Source organism: Guillardia theta (genome assembly GCF_000315625.1).
Source record: "Guillardia theta CCMP2712 unplaced genomic scaffold GUITHscaffold_45, whole genome shotgun sequence".
NCBI classification, from domain to species: Eukaryota; class Cryptophyceae; order Pyrenomonadales; family Geminigeraceae; genus Guillardia; species Guillardia theta.
Window position 1 is genome coordinate 505,079 of NW_005434629.1, and position 14,611 is coordinate 519,689.

The 14,611-nt window shown below is 53.2% G+C and overlaps 3 protein-coding genes across 3 annotated transcripts; 1 reads left to right on the top strand and 2 right to left on the bottom strand.

Moving 5' to 3' along the window:
* Window positions 1-84: 84 nt before the first annotated feature.
* Window positions 85-4,251, bottom strand: GUITHDRAFT_140413 (hypothetical protein; the record flags this gene model as incomplete). Its single annotated transcript, XM_005830593.1, has 13 exons — window positions 85-507; window positions 852-1,039; window positions 1,311-1,416; window positions 1,575-1,641; window positions 1,822-1,979; window positions 2,338-2,562; window positions 2,721-2,761; window positions 2,927-3,095; window positions 3,393-3,479; window positions 3,525-3,560; window positions 3,634-3,684; window positions 3,740-3,883; window positions 4,078-4,251. 13 exons carry the CDS (start codon window positions 4,249-4,251, stop codon window positions 85-87), a joined length of 1,869 nt encoding a protein of 622 aa, XP_005830650.1.
* Window positions 4,252-6,073: 1,822 nt separating this feature from the next.
* Window positions 6,074-7,236, bottom strand: GUITHDRAFT_163822 (hypothetical protein; the record flags this gene model as incomplete). Its single annotated transcript, XM_005830594.1, has 1 exon — window positions 6,074-7,236. The coding sequence occupies exon 1, from the start codon at window positions 6,764-6,766 to the stop codon at window positions 6,074-6,076; it is 693 nt and encodes a 230-aa protein (XP_005830651.1). The 5' UTR covers window positions 6,767-7,236.
* Window positions 7,237-10,534: 3,298 nt separating this feature from the next.
* GUITHDRAFT_140415 (hypothetical protein) lies at window positions 10,535-12,986 on the top strand (the record flags this gene model as incomplete). The annotated part of the gene is made up of 17 exons (XM_005830595.1): window positions 10,535-10,542; window positions 10,611-10,632; window positions 10,683-10,731; window positions 10,776-10,810; window positions 10,908-10,964; window positions 11,133-11,156; window positions 11,204-11,242; window positions 11,308-11,376; window positions 11,414-11,477; window positions 11,831-11,871; window positions 11,925-12,010; window positions 12,063-12,092; window positions 12,225-12,284; window positions 12,340-12,400; window positions 12,452-12,531; window positions 12,857-12,914; window positions 12,957-12,986. 17 exons carry the CDS (start codon window positions 10,535-10,537, stop codon window positions 12,984-12,986), a joined length of 813 nt encoding a protein of 270 aa, XP_005830652.1.
* Window positions 12,987-14,611: the final 1,625 nt, after the last annotated feature.

The following is a 14,611-nucleotide window of genomic DNA, read 5'->3' on the forward strand; positions in this document are numbered from 1 at the left end:
CCTCCTCCTCCTCCTACCTCCTCCTTACTCCTTCCCTACCCTTTCCTCCTCCTCCTTCTCACCCCCTCGTCATCCTTCCTCTTCTCACTCACCAGGATTGAGCGCAGAGTCGCCGACAAGCTCCTCCTCCGCCGCCTTCAACGTCCATCGCTTCCATCGCAGCTCTCTTCCTCCACTCTTCGTCAGCAGCTGCCCGCTGCCATGGCAACCCCAGCAGCTGCGGCACTTTGCGCAGACTTCCGGGGAGGGAAACGACTGGTCGGCCCCTCCTCCACCAGTCGAGCTGTTCACCTCGAGCCCGTTGAAGGGAGCGGGGCAGAGCAGGAAGAAGGAGGAGCGATTCTTCAGCTGGTATTGTGCTGCCTCCCCCAGAACGATAGCGTTGACCTCCGTCCTCTGGCCGGGCTGAAGTTTGCGGGTGTACCTGACCTCCTCCTTCCTCCCCGTCTTCCCGCAGCAGATCGAGTTCCACATGGGCTCAGTGTCGAAGATTGCTCCTCCGTTCACCTGCACAGCTTTAGCCCCCGTCCTGCCGCTCTCTTTCCCTTTCTGCTCCGCGCTGCTCTGCTCTGCTCTGCTCTGCTCTGCTCTGCTCTGCTCTGCTCTGCTCTGCTCTGCTCTGCTCTGCTCTGCTCTGCTCTGCTCTGCTCTGCTCTGCTCTGCTCTGCTCTGCTCTGCTCTGCTCTGCTCTGCTCTGCTCTGCTCTGCTCTGCTCTGCTCTGCTCTGCTCTGCTCTGCTCTGCTCTGCTCTGCTCTGCTCTGCTCTGCTCTGCTCTGCTCTGCTCTGCTCTGCTCTGCTCTAGCGCTGCTCTGCTCTGCTCTGCTCCGCTCCGCTCCTCCCCTTTCAGCACCTTGAGCCAAGCTCCGAAGTCAAGGAGGCGCTGCTGCTGCAGCTGGGGGATAGCTCCGGAACTGGTGGGCCCGACGTCGAGGAGGAGGTTGCCGTTCTTGCTGACGATGTCGACGAAGGTGGTCACGAGCTCGCGCGGCTTCATGTAGTCTTCCTCCCCCTCCATGCGGTTGAAGCCGAAGGAGTAGCCTGCCGATGGTGAGAGAAGAGGAGGGGAAGGGGAGGACAAGGACAGGGTGGATGACGAGGGTGCAGGTGAATGCAGGACGGGGTGAAAAGGGGATTTAAGGGGGGGAGGACCCAGAGCGAGAGCAGGTGCTGCTGCAGCAAAAGAAGGGAGGTAGAGGAGGAAGAGTAGAAGGGGGAGGGGGAGGGGGAGGGGGAGGACGAGGAGGACGAGGAGGACGAGGAGGACGAGGAGGACGAGGAGGACGAGGAGGATGAGGAGCAGGAGCAGTACCGATGCCTCGGCAGGTTTCCCACTTCCTCGAGTGGATCGTCTTCATGCTCTCGTACTCGGGGGACACGAAGTCTGAGTGCGCAACCCCATCCTTCCCTTCCTTCACCTGCCGCAGCGGCTCACAACCCAGTCGATGAGGGAGGGGAGAGAGAGAGAACGGGAGGGAGGGAAGGAAAAGAGAGTAAGGAAAGAGGAGGGGAAGGGAGGGAGGAAGGGAGGGAGGGAGCAGGGCAAGGTAGGGAAAGGGGGGAAGCTCGTGTATACCTTGAACCTGTCGTTGATCACTCCGTCGGGAAACCTGTTGTAGAAATCTGCGGCAAACTCCATCCAACTGCAGATGAAGGTCACTATCATCGTCGTCGTCGTCGTCATCGTCGACGACGACGACGACGACATCCTCTTCATTTCCATCGTCGCAATCATCATCAACATCATCATCATCATCATCATCATCTCCTTCATCATCTCCATCATCATCTCCTTCATCAATCACCTTCCTTCCCGGGGATACCCGATGTCATTCCACAGGATGTCCGGGTGATACTTATCTATCAGCTCTTTCCAATGGGCATCCGCATACTCCGCGTACTCCTTTCCGTCCGGTATGCCAGTCTTGCTCCCGAACCATGGCGCGCCCTCATGTGGGAGAGGGTTCGACGAGAAGGGGCCCTGAGAGGAAGGAGCAGTGAGGAGAGCCAGGGGAAGAGGAGATAAGGGAAGAGGGGGTAGGAGAAGAGGAGATAGGAGAATAAGGAGAGGAGGAGCCGAGAGTTGTGGAGTTGTTCATGCTCTTCATCTCTTCATCTCTTCATCTCCCCTCTTCCTCTACACTAGCACGCTCTCTCCTGCAGTGTGTCGCTCCCTTTGACTTGTACTCTTCCAACTAGCCCTCTCTCCCCCTCTTGAACCTCCCTGTGCTCCCTCCTCTCCCCTCCGTTGCTCCCTCTACCTCCCTCTTCTTATCCTCCCCCTCCCCCCCCCTCCTTGATCTCTCCTCTTTTACTCTCTCTTTTCCATTTCGTGCTACCTTGAAGTGCCAGTCCAGTCCACCCGAGTAGTACAGTCCTACTTTTATCCCTTTGGATCGCATGGAGCTGGCGAAGTAGCCCACCAGGTCCCTTTCCGAGTAGCTCCTCGTTCCTTCCTTCCCTCCAAACCCCAGCTCCTTCACCGTCTTCGTCTGTACTTTGGTAGGCCACAGGCAAAACCCCTCATGGTGCTTGGTAGTCAAGACGGCATACCTCGCACCGACCTGCCTTCACGTTCAACTGCCGCCATGCACAAGATATCTTCCTCTCTCCTGCTCCTCCTTCCTCTCCCTTCCCCTCATCCCCCCCCCTCTTCTGCCCGTGTCCTCCATCTCTTCTTCGCTCCTCATCTTCTTTCCCCACGGCATGGTCCAGCACTCACCTTGCTGAAGAGGTCTGCCCACTCTGATCCCGTCCAGCTTGCTGTAAGCACGAGTCACACTCACAGTCAGAAATGAGAGGGAGGAGGAGCTGTACAAGACCACAGCAAGGGAGGAGGGAGGAGACAGAGCACGAGCCAAACACGATGGAAGGCAGGGAGGAGAACACAGGGTGCAACGCGGTCTGCATGCAGCCGAGGGGCCTGACCTGAGTCCTTCTCGAACTGTTCCATGAACTGCCCGTAGGTGAAGTTGCGCCCGTAAGTCTCCTCGTGGTGTCTCGCCGTCGGAGACCCTCGGATGTGCATCGTGTTGCCGTACCACTCAGCGTAAGGGTTGCACTTGAACCAGCCTCCCTTGCAAGGATCCGCAGGTTTCTGTCCCAACACGTTCAGGACAACACTGCCACTTCCTCCCTCTTCCCTACTCCCTCCTCCTCCTTCCTCCTCCTTCCTCCTCCTTCCTCCTTCTCCCTCCTCCTCCTTCCTCCTCCTGCCTCCTCCCTCCTCCTCCCTCCTCCCTCCTCCTTTTGAAATCCTCCCTCCTCCTCCCTCCATACTCCCTCCTCCTTTCTACCCCTCTCCCTCCTTCTGCTTCCCTCCTTCCTCCTCCATGGTTCTCATCCCTCAACGTCATCCTCCCCTGGTCTTCCCCTTCTCTCCACCAGCGATCACCTTCGAGTTGTCTCCTCCTAGCGTGATGCGGGAGAGCGGCGCGTACGCTGGAACGCTGTAGACACCCCAGTGGATGAAGATGCCGAGCTGGGGCAGCAGGTGAGAGGGGGGAGGGAGGAGAAAAGAGCTTACCTTAGCATTCTGAAACCATCGCGGTGCCTTGTGTTTCTGGGCGATACAGTCAGAGCAGGGACGGAGGAGACTAGGAGCAGAGAGGGAATTGAAGGAGGAGTGTGGTTACCTGCAGCGACTGAGGAGAGGCCTCAAACTTCTCACTGCTTGTGGTGGGTGCCTGTACGAATCCCTTCACTTCCTCTGCCACACCCTATCGACCATCCCTCCTTCACCTCCTCCTTCTTGCTGCCATCTGTCGGGGCAGAGCCTGGTCCTGGCTTCTGTGCCTTCAAGCATGTCATCCCGCACACCATGAGAAGAATCGGCCAGACCTGAGCTTCGTCTCTAGCATGGGCCGCCGGGGGTTCCGCCGTCTCCTGCACTTCAATCTCAGACGAGCAGCGAGAGCGAAAGTGGCGGAGCAGAAGGCTGTTGGGGGGGAGGGGCAGCGATGAGTAAAGCATGCATGCTGGAGGGTGAAGGAGCTCCGATGTTCATGATGCTCTGGCTGGAGTTTACTCGCCTTGATCGGAGCTGAGTAGCGCTTGGAGCCGACCACAGGAAGGGACACATTCACGGCGCCATTCTTGTCCTCTCTCAGCGAGCTCTTGTGAGTTAGCGGGACCATGGCAGGCGCCGACGCCTCCCCGTTGAAGAAAGAGAGAATGAAGGCGGCTATCAATAACAAGCATCCCACTCCGAGCAGCAGGAATCTGACGTTCCATCGCTTCTTGCTCTTCTTCATGTCAGCCTCAAGACCCAGCCCTGGTTCTGGACGAGGCGAGTTTGCTCGACGTCTTTGCTCAATCGTGGTAAACATTTCTCTTATTTGAGACAACTGTGACGATGCCCATTCAAGCCTAAGACAACACGTGTAAGGAGTCACCACTTGCTCGCATTGCAACGGCTATGTATCTGATGTACGATGAGAGTGATATCAAAACCTTTACCGCACTTTCTTCCCATCGATCTATCCTCTTCTTTTTCCTTTCTTCGCTGCAAACCCATTTCACGTCTACCGCGTTAATCTACTCTTCCACACTTCCTACGTCACCTCCTCTACCTCATCTCCTCTACCTCATCTTCTCTACCTCATCTTCTCTACCTCATCTTCTCTACCTCATCTTCTCTACCTCATCTTCTCTACCTCATCTTCTCTACTTCCCTCCCTCTTCCTTCACCCTCCTGCCTGCGCTCTGTCCTTTCCTGTCAGCCCGCCTGCATGGCGTCCAGCAGAAGCCGCCTCACCAAGTTGAGTAATGAATCTCTTCCTTGTCATTCAGTGACTGGCCGCCGGGCCCGATCACGTCGGGATCCGGGAGGGCTGGTCCCGGCCCGGAACCTCGGAACCATGAACTTCTTTATAAACAATTCAACTTTCATACAAACATTTAGTACAAATTTTGAAATAGAAATAAAACCACGATACTGAGTGATGAGTAAAAATAGTACGGTATGAACTAGGAAAGACCCATCACCTGAAGCTTAGGTTTACTAAAAGTTAAAAGTTCAAGCAGTATGGCGCTGGCGTTATGGCGGCGGGTGGTGCGGGTGACGAAGTTGATGAAGGCGCAAGGGCAGGGAAGCTACTACAAACATCAGGCAAAACAGCTGATTTTCAACTACACTGCTGAAGATGATCCTGTAGTGGTGGAGGAGCTTATCCAGGTACACTTTGCGGATTCTCCTCTTCTGTTCTAGAGGGTGGAACTCATTTTCTTGCTCACGGCGCCAACTTTTCAACAGAGCGGTCATCAACAGATAGATTTTATAGTAAACAAATATGGCTTGCACGAAAGGTTATCCTACCAATGTGTGCGCTGGCTTCCTGATTACAAACTTGCAACCAGTCAGCGAACAGTGGCGACTGAGCTAGGGGCAAGCACCGCGGGAAATAAAACTCAATCACAGCAGGGCAGTGCTCTCAAAACTGCCTTTGACAGCAACTACTCGTCAAACAGATATTCTTACTGCGGACTCACGATTGAGGCGGATGTATGTCGCCGTGGAGATGTTCCCCCAGTAGATTGACCTGCGATAGGTGAAAGGGCAGCTTCTGGTGCAGGGCATACAGGCTAGACAAGGAACTTTGACCTGACTCCATCTCAGAGGACTGACTCGGCCAGCAGATCTACAGCAAGTGCAAGTTGGAGATGTGCTTGTGGCAGTCAACGGGGTTAGCGTGAGGGGGAACAGCCCCGAGTCTCTTGCCCTCCGGTTTGCTCTGTGCAGCAACAAGTCCAATATCTCATACCTTTGTAGGAAAGAAATCGTGCGTACGTTGCAATTTGGGAGAAGGACGCAGGTACTCGAAGATACATTGCTGAGCATCCGCACACACGTACATGCTTCATTTTGCTTTTCATAAATGCCAGTTCGCAGGAAGGAGCAATTTACTTCGATGTGAAGATGCCGCATTGACATAATCGTTTAGTACACTCTGAGGGATATCTTTATTCTTGCAACAATTCAGAAAAACCGAAAAGGAATATCAACACTTTGTAACAAGAACGTCAACTATACATATGTTTTTTTTGGGATTGCCGAGTAAAATTACATCGAATATTCTACACCTTCGTACCCGGGTCGTCATGCAAGGATCTAATGGATGTGGGTTGAAGTGAGTCTTGCTTGTCTTTAGAAAACGAGTCAATCAGCGAGACTGATCGCTTCACACTCTCATCAAGAAACTGTAGAATCTGAATGGAAGCGGGTCCTAAAACAGTGTTGGACGGCAACAAGGAAACTTTTCCAGCATCTCTGATCCGATTGATGGTAAGCATAATCCTCTCACGGACCCTTGTAAAGATTGTTGTTGAGCCCTTAAGGATCATTCGTTTCAAGATGGGACAGATTGCGCTGGACTCATTCTTCAGAATCATGGCGTTGACAAGCTCGTCCAAGATCAAGGCCTCTGCAGATGGGCCATCATTGTCTTTGATCTCTTCCGTTTCAAAATCAACATCTCTGGGAGAGCTCTGTGCCTCGGGGATCATGTTCTCGTCCTGCTCCAGCACCTCCTGAAAGTAGCACACCAGCACTTCCTTGGAAATGGTGACCCTCCTTCTCTTGTCGCTGCAGTTTGAAGGGCTCGTTCCAGCTGTGGTCGGTTCAGAGTCCAGCGCAGGCTCCAATCCAGCACTCTGGGCCTCCATGGTGCTGCCAAGTCCGATCTTGCGTTTGTCCTTCCTTTGAAAGTCGTCTGGAAATACTGCGAGCGTCTTCTCCGAAGCTTCATTTGACATAGTACTGATGCACATTGATCGCGCTATCAATGGAGAGATTGAAACCAAGGACAAGGTGAAAGATTTACACTCTCGGCTCGGAGAAATTACCAGGTTTGAGCGTCGACTAGCAAAATAATCCTCGTGCAAGTTCAACCTTCACTTCGCAGCATGCATGATTCCAATCTGCAGTGAAGTGCTGATATGCTGAGCGAACGCGAATGCAACAAGAAGATCAACTTGAAATTGAGATGCTGATGTCAATTGTCACACTCGGAGACGAATTTCCTGTTTCGGTGTGAGCACAAACTTGAAAGCAGTAAGGCTTGCGAGCGGGTACGAAATTGCAAGGCAGACGACAAAGAAAGATTTCGCGGATACAAAGAGACTCTGAGAGCGAGAAGGATGGGCTAGAAGACGGCTGCAAGACGAACGAGAGAAGAGCAAGAGTCGTCCCTAGAAGCTTGAGAGCCTTGAATGGGAAGCCACTGCGTGCAGCCAAGGGTGCGATAGAAGCAGCAAGGAGTGTGTATATGGGGATTTGAAAGCCAAAGGGGGGGTAGGGTGGAAGGGGGCAAGGTAGTAAAGGAAGGCAGTGGGGATGGAGAGGGGTAGGTCCAGAGGAAGGGTGGGGTGGTGCTTGGGAAGGATTATATGCTGTCAATAATATTTTAGGGGGACCTCGTGACCTTGAGGTGGAAGATAGAGTCGAGGGTTACGCTGAAAGCAAAGGAAAGGGTAGAATGTAGGGTATTTTATCTTAATGCTGAAGCTATAGAATCGAAGAGCTTTGATGGCCTAATTTTATGTTCATCAAACAGGTTTGATCGAAGTTCAAATTCCCTTAAACCTTTCGAAATAGACTATTAATATTTGAACATTTCTCGATGAAATTGGCAATCGCTTCTGAGATGTGAAGGGACTCAACGCCGACGTATCTTTAGTTAAATTAGGCTTCAAAAATTATATTAAAATATGTGGTACAGATATACAAGTCTTAATTAAATCTTTGAATAGTCAGTTTTACAGGATGTACCGTAAACTCAATTTTTATAAGGGATATAAGACGCATAAAACCAAGATTTTAAAAACTGGCAGGGTATACTGTAAAGTCCCGTGCAAGGGTGGATTAGGGTGGGTGGACTTCCCACGCACGAGCCTCCCTCGGTGGGGTAGTAGTTCCGGGGGGTGGTTGACCTCCCCTTCCCGTGACAATAGGGGTGAACACGTACATCTATCTCGTAATTCATCCTGTCCTGTACGACCCCTCAATTTGATACTACCCATGGTTTCACCCACACAGTACATGACCCCTTCCCCTCTTCTTGTCTGATTCATACCCACCATGATCCCTGCAAATTCGAATCCTTGAATCACCTCACCCCCCTTTGAACCACCCCCACCATCTGATTGCATCCAGCTCTTTTGCACTCAGATTATCACCCTACCCTCTTGGTTTGGAGTTACACGGACTCCACCACCCCTGTCCCTCCTAAGGAAGACCCCCTCGAAAACATGAAAGTGGTACCTACTCTCGTTCACATCCCGTGATCGACCCTGCTTTACAGCAAACGGAAGAGACCGGTCAGCAGTCACGCCTCAATACAATCTGCATGCTGAGATTGCAAGCGAAAGGATGTCATTTGAATATTTTGGGTTCAGACCCCTTTACCGCTTTTCAGCAAACTGTGGCCGTTCGCCCGTGCGCATCACTACTTGAAAGTTGTCACGGCAGCGATGCGGCCATTGAACTGTGAAAAGGCTCTCTTTCATCCTTGGGTATAGTTGTAACGGTCACATAACGTCGGGACCACCTTGCCAGGTGTTAAACCAATACACACTCCATACTGGCCCGTTTACAGATTGCCGGGCAATGCCGGGCGAACGGCTGCAAGAGCGCTGGCTGCGGCCTTGCCAGGCCCGCCCCGGGGCCGCACAACCGACAGCCTCCAGAGTCTACTCAAAGTTAAGTTAAAAATCACGGTACGGTACGAGGACGAATCCTGCCGAGTCGGGCCGTATCGGACTGCTGCTACGGTCCCTCAGAATCTTACTAGCGGCTTGTCGGACCGTATGATTCAGGGGCCCCCGCCGGAGCCGCGCCCGGCCAGGCCAACGTGCCCTGAGCCTCCGGGGGCCGGCGGCCGGGACTCCCGGACTCCCGATGCCATCACCGTGTTCCGACGTCCTAGTCCAAAGTTACGCAGATATCACATCAACCTTAGTTGTAACAAGCCTGAGACAGTTTTTGCTCAAGACCGAGTTTAATGCACACTCAGGCTGGCAAAACCAGAATTGAGGAGCACATGAGAGATAGACTGTATGCTAGGATGTGAAACCCAAGCATCCAGACATGAGAGGACCGAGGCTTAGCAAGACACACGCTACATTGGCCGCCTCGCCACGTAAGTCGTCCGAAGTTGGTTTACAGGAGCCTGAACTTCCGAGGCTGGGCCGGCGGCTGCCGGCCACACGCCGGTCACCGCCCGGCGGTGACCCGGCGGCCGGGTGACTCCGAGTGCGGTCCGATCCGCTAGGCTCACAGAGGCGAGTCAGGGAGCCTGGCCCTGGCCTGCGAGCCTCGGAGTCCCGGCCCGGGACTCGGAAGGTCATAAATTCAGGGAAGTAAACACTATCTTGGAAACAATTCAAATTGAAGGGAATGATTTTAACTTTGATATTTTGAATACAGGCATTTGAAACTGGCTCGGTAATCGGGAGGAAGACGATTTGACCTGTAGTGCCTTTTGAAACAGTGGAATGACAAACAAAATAAGTACCCCACCCCCTATTTATGTACATTTTGCTGGTAAAATTGCTGTCCTTTGATGGGTACTTTGATGCAATAGACAAGGGCTGTACTACCTATTCCCGAAAGTACCCATTTAATTTCAGTTAAAAGAAGGGGTACTTGTGTATGCCATAGCAGATGTGTTGAATTGTCGATCGCCTGCCTAGCTTCAAATTGACTGCCGTACTTCGGCACTTGAACATCACAGGCGAGGGTGCGAGGGAGCGAGGAGAAAGGAGCAAGGGAGCAGCTCGAGGGCCTCGAGCGAGGACTCCAAGGGACCAGAGAGACTCAGTGACTTGCAGGGAGCAGTGAGAGCATGAGGGAAGACTCGAGAAGCAGCGTGGAAGGAGGGACGGAGGAAGGGGGAGATTGTGGGTGCTGGTGGGAATGATGACTTAACGGGCCGAATGTGACGGATGACGAGCATGCGAATCGTGAGCGTGAAAGAGACAGGCCATGTTGCGCATGGTGACGTGGTCAAGTAAAACATTTCCACACAGGATCGAGATTTGCAACTTGGGATGTCCGAGACCGTTTCTGTCCCTCAGTAGAAGCGTTGTTGTTTGGTAAGCACACTAGTTCTCTTATTCACTTGATTGGCTCATTGTGGGATGGAGAGAGGGAAGGAAAGTCAGAGGAAGAGCGCGTCAGGGAGGTAACACAGGGAGATTGGAGTCTGCTGAAACAGCGCTGTGAATCATGTCAACTCCCTCAAACGACAAGCCCGAATGTAAGGAACAACCTTGCAAAAGATCTTTCAGCACTGAGGAATCTAACACATCACATCAGTTCGAGAATCGAACATGACCACTGCAGTCCTCCTTGAACGGTCTCTACTCATTCCGGGCATTGGGCATCTGGGTCTGATGTTCTTTTAGCATCTCGAGACTTCAAACTCGTCTCAACGAAAAGGTCGCTCGCAAGAGGAGAGGCAGTTGAGTTCTGATCGGAAGGAAATCCAGATGTCGCCGGCGCCTTCTCCTCCTGACTCTGGCAGTCAGAACTCCCCCATGGCAAGGTAGAGTCGAGTGGACAGGCTCTGTCGTCTCGCCTTCTGACTTGTTGCACAAACCTGATGACTCTCAGGATTCTGAGGAGCAACAGTGCGGTAGCATCGTGAGATCGGTGCCGACCTCCCTCTCTCACACCTGTTTCCAGTCGGACAGCTCGCTGCCGCTGGACGAGAAGGAGGTCTTACGACGGCAAGGTGATTGGCTGGAAAAGCACTCAAAGCGATTGAAGTGCCTTCAGTTGCAGAGCTCCGCACAAAGAACGCAGACTTGCAGGTGGAGATCCTTGATCAGACTATCTTCATGCCCTGCTGCTGTCGTCTCCTCCTCTCAAACACAATCTTCGTCTCCTCCTCTCAAACGTCTTCTCCAGAATCAGCTCATGCTTGCCACGGCGAAGGCCAACGGTGCGCAGCCCGACGACCGCTATGTGAGAAGTCCTGTGGCCCTCACGGCGTCTATTCAGCTTCTGATCCCTTGCCCCGCAAAGCAGCTGAGCAACAACGAGAAGGAAACACTCGTCATGCAGCAGCAGGCACTTTCACCTTTTGAATTGACTGGAGACGTCTGATTGTTTTGCTGTTCGCTGCCATGACAGAGGATCGAGCAACTTATGGCTCAGGTAATGCGGAAGTGGTTCTCAACATGCTTGTTCACGCATGATGTCAGGTGGAGATGGAGAAGAGGCGTTCTGAAGACAACTGTCAGGTGCTGTGAAAGAGTTTGAAGGTAGCTATGCCCCCATGTAGTGTTTGATCCTTTCTTGTCGACAGCAAATCCTGATGTTGCAAGAGTCTCTGCGATCTTTGGGCAAGGACTGCATCAACAACGTTGGCGGGAGGGTTGGGAGGCGTGCACGTGCTGAGCTTGACTGTTCAGGAATGTCAGACCGACTATGACCCTCGCCCGTCTCTCCTGGAACGATTTGTGGTTGATATCAGGTGTAAGAGTGCGCTGATCAGTTTGAAAGATCATGTCATCTTCTGTTCCCGTTCTGTATCCTTCCATCCGCTCTTCTCTGCCTGCTTGCTCCTCTGTTTGTCACTGTCCCTGCACGTCCTCCCTTTCCACGGGTCTCTTCCATCTCAGCGAGTTGACTTGCAAACTCAGCGACGCGCTCAATGGGACCGACCAGCATCCCAACGGTGCTGAAGAGTTTGGGCTCAAGGAGGAGGAGGCCTGTTGTCTGTCTCGCCCGCATACCATGACGTTGCTTTACAGAAACCTGCTTCCTCCTCCAGCGAACGCGGTAGGGAGCGTGAAGGGAAGGCGCTGGGTTGACTGAGTGCTTGTTAGGGGCTCTGAACCAGGAGCAGATCCAGAAGTTGGGGCAGGAGGTACGGGAGAGGAGGGGAGGGGGCCTGGAGAGAGGCTGACATGCTCGCTCAAGATCTTGTGGGAGATCAGAGCAAGGAAGAACGAGATGACGGCCCTGCAGTCGCAGCTCCGTATCGCCACTTCCCTCAACGACGCTCTGTGCGTTGGACCCATCCCTGCCTCCTCCTCCACTGACTAACTCGCTGTACAGCTCGACTCAGCTCGAGGAGGGAACAGCAAGGTGACCATGGTCGTGGTGCGCGTGACCCTGACTCTACTTCCTTCCCTCCTCTCTCCCTCCACCTCTGCCCCTACTCCTCTATCCTTTCTCTCCTCGCTCTCTCACTCGCTCTCCCTCCTCCCTTCCTGTCAGAGTCATGGACGCCAATTCATCCGTCCAGTCTGTGGACAACGAGGCAGAGATCGCCATCTGGTGCCTTCATCTTTCTCCAGCTGGAGTGTTGCTGACGTCCTGCTGGGGTCGGCAGGAGGGACAGAGTTCGCAGCCTCGAGGAGGCTCTCCAGCAGAGGGAGGAGGATCTCAAACTGGTGATGGCAGGGCGCGCTCGTGACTCCCGAGGATTGACGGGGGTGGGGCAGGCGAGGTCGCAGCTGGACGGGGAGAGAGTAAGGCTGCAGACCTTTATCCAGACGTTCGAGATGCGATCGTCAGACGCGAGGTTAAAGAAGGGGAGAGGGAAGAGACAGGAAGGGGAGGGGGAGGGTAGAGGAGGGGGAGAGGGAGGGGAAAGAAACAAGGGATGGGGAGGGAGAGAGTGGACAAGGGGAGGGGAAGGGAGGGAGATCAAAGGTGAGATGTGAATGAGTTGGCATAAGTTGAAGGATTTGGAGGACAGGAAGGTTGGCAATGACTACAGAGAAAGGGAGAGGAAGACAGAGACAGAGGGTACCTCAGGATGACAGGAGGGAAACAAGGGATGGACGTGGATGGAGGAGGAAGCAGGAGGTTGTCAAGGAGGAAGTTGCTGACTTGCGTGTCCTCAGAGTAACTGAGCTGGAGGGAGAGCTGGCGGCGGCTCGCTCGCAGCTTCAAGCCCTTCAGGTTGCCGCTCTGTTCCTGCTAATCCTGCTGATGATGAGGCAGAGGGAGGTTGACTCTCATCGGCTGAGGTAGGACCAGCAGAAGCGGCGGAATGAGAGGAGGAATTGGAGATAGAGGGATGTGGGGGAGTGAGAAGAGGAGGACGGGAAAGTGCCCGGGGGCGGGGGGGGGGGGAGGGTGGTTGCCAGAAGGGCGGTGGACTGAGATTTGTGCTCTCTTCTGCAGCTCTTTGTCGACGCCCAAGGCTTCTGACTCATTAAATCTTCATGTGAGTCAACGCAAAACTAGGAGGAAAGAAAGAGAGGGAGAGGGAGAGGGAGAGGGAGAAGGAGGGAGAGAGAGGAGGGAGGGGAGAGGGAGGGGAGAGGAGGGGGAGATGAACTCGGGGGGAGGAGGAAGTGAGGACGGGTAGAGAAAGATGAAGAAGGAGCGCAGGGGCAGGGGCAGGGGAAACTGGATAATCTCTTATGCAGGACTCCATCATTGATCAACGTGATGAAGTCGGAGAAGGAGAGGTGCCCCTGAACCTCTTCCTCCTTTCCCCTGTCCTCGTCCTCCTCCTTTCTACTGTCCTCCACCTTCCTCTCACCTTCTCAGTTCCTACTTCTTCTCCTCCCCTCTCCTCCTCCCCTCACCTCTTCTTCGCTTCCACCTCCTTACCATCTCCTTTCTTCCCTTTTCCTTTCATCATCTTTTGTGTTCTCCCGTCCTCCCTGTCTCTCCGTCCTTCCTCACCTTCTCTCTTTCATCCTCGCGCTCAATCTTATCCTCCTTCTCCTCAGCTTGACTTCGGCCCTCTCATCGGCAGCGGAGCGTTCGCCCAGGTCTGTTGAAGTTGCGCATCTTTATTCATCTCGGCAATATGTTGAGCCCTTGTTGCATCCGTTGAGCCCTTGTTGCATCCGTTGAGCCCTTATTGCATCCGTTGAGCCCTTATTGCATCCGTTGAGCCCTTGTTGCATCCATTCATATCTTGTTGCATCAGTTGTTGACTTGTTGCATCGTTTGGCCGCCTGTCAAGCCGTGTCAAGTCTCGTTCTCTTGTTCGAGATGTGATGGAGTTTGTTGCTGATCGCAAGGAGCTGCGATGAATGCATTCTCTCCTCAACGTCCGCAACGCAAGATGATCGGAAGAACAAACATCTCTTACATCCCTTTCATGCCTAACACATCTTACATCCCTTACATGTCTTTGATCGCTTTCCCTTGACAAAATGGAACGAGCAAAACAAAACTGACACTACCCAACTGCAATCTTCATCATCGCTTCAGTCATGATTTCAAACATCTCCATCATGATTTCAATCATCTCAGAAATATTTTAAATCATATCCATCATTTCTAAACTTCATTTTCCAGGTTCACAGAGGCTGGTGGAAAAAGGAAGTCGCCATCAAGAAGTTTCCTGGAATCATCAAACAAGTTGAAACCTCCTCCTGACACTCCTCTACTCTCACTCTTATCGTCTCTTCTTCCTCTTCCTCTTCCTCCTCTTCCTCTTCTTCCATTCCTCTTCCTCCTCTTCTTCTTCCTCTTCCTCTTCCTCTTCCTCTTCCTCTTCCTCTTCCTCTTCCTCTTCCTCTCCTTCCTTCCCTCTCCATCCTCCTTTCTCCTTCCTCACATCTCCTGCAGGAACAGATTGACGCCTTTTCTCGCGAGTCGACCATCCTCCGCCAGCTCAACCATCCCTGCATCGC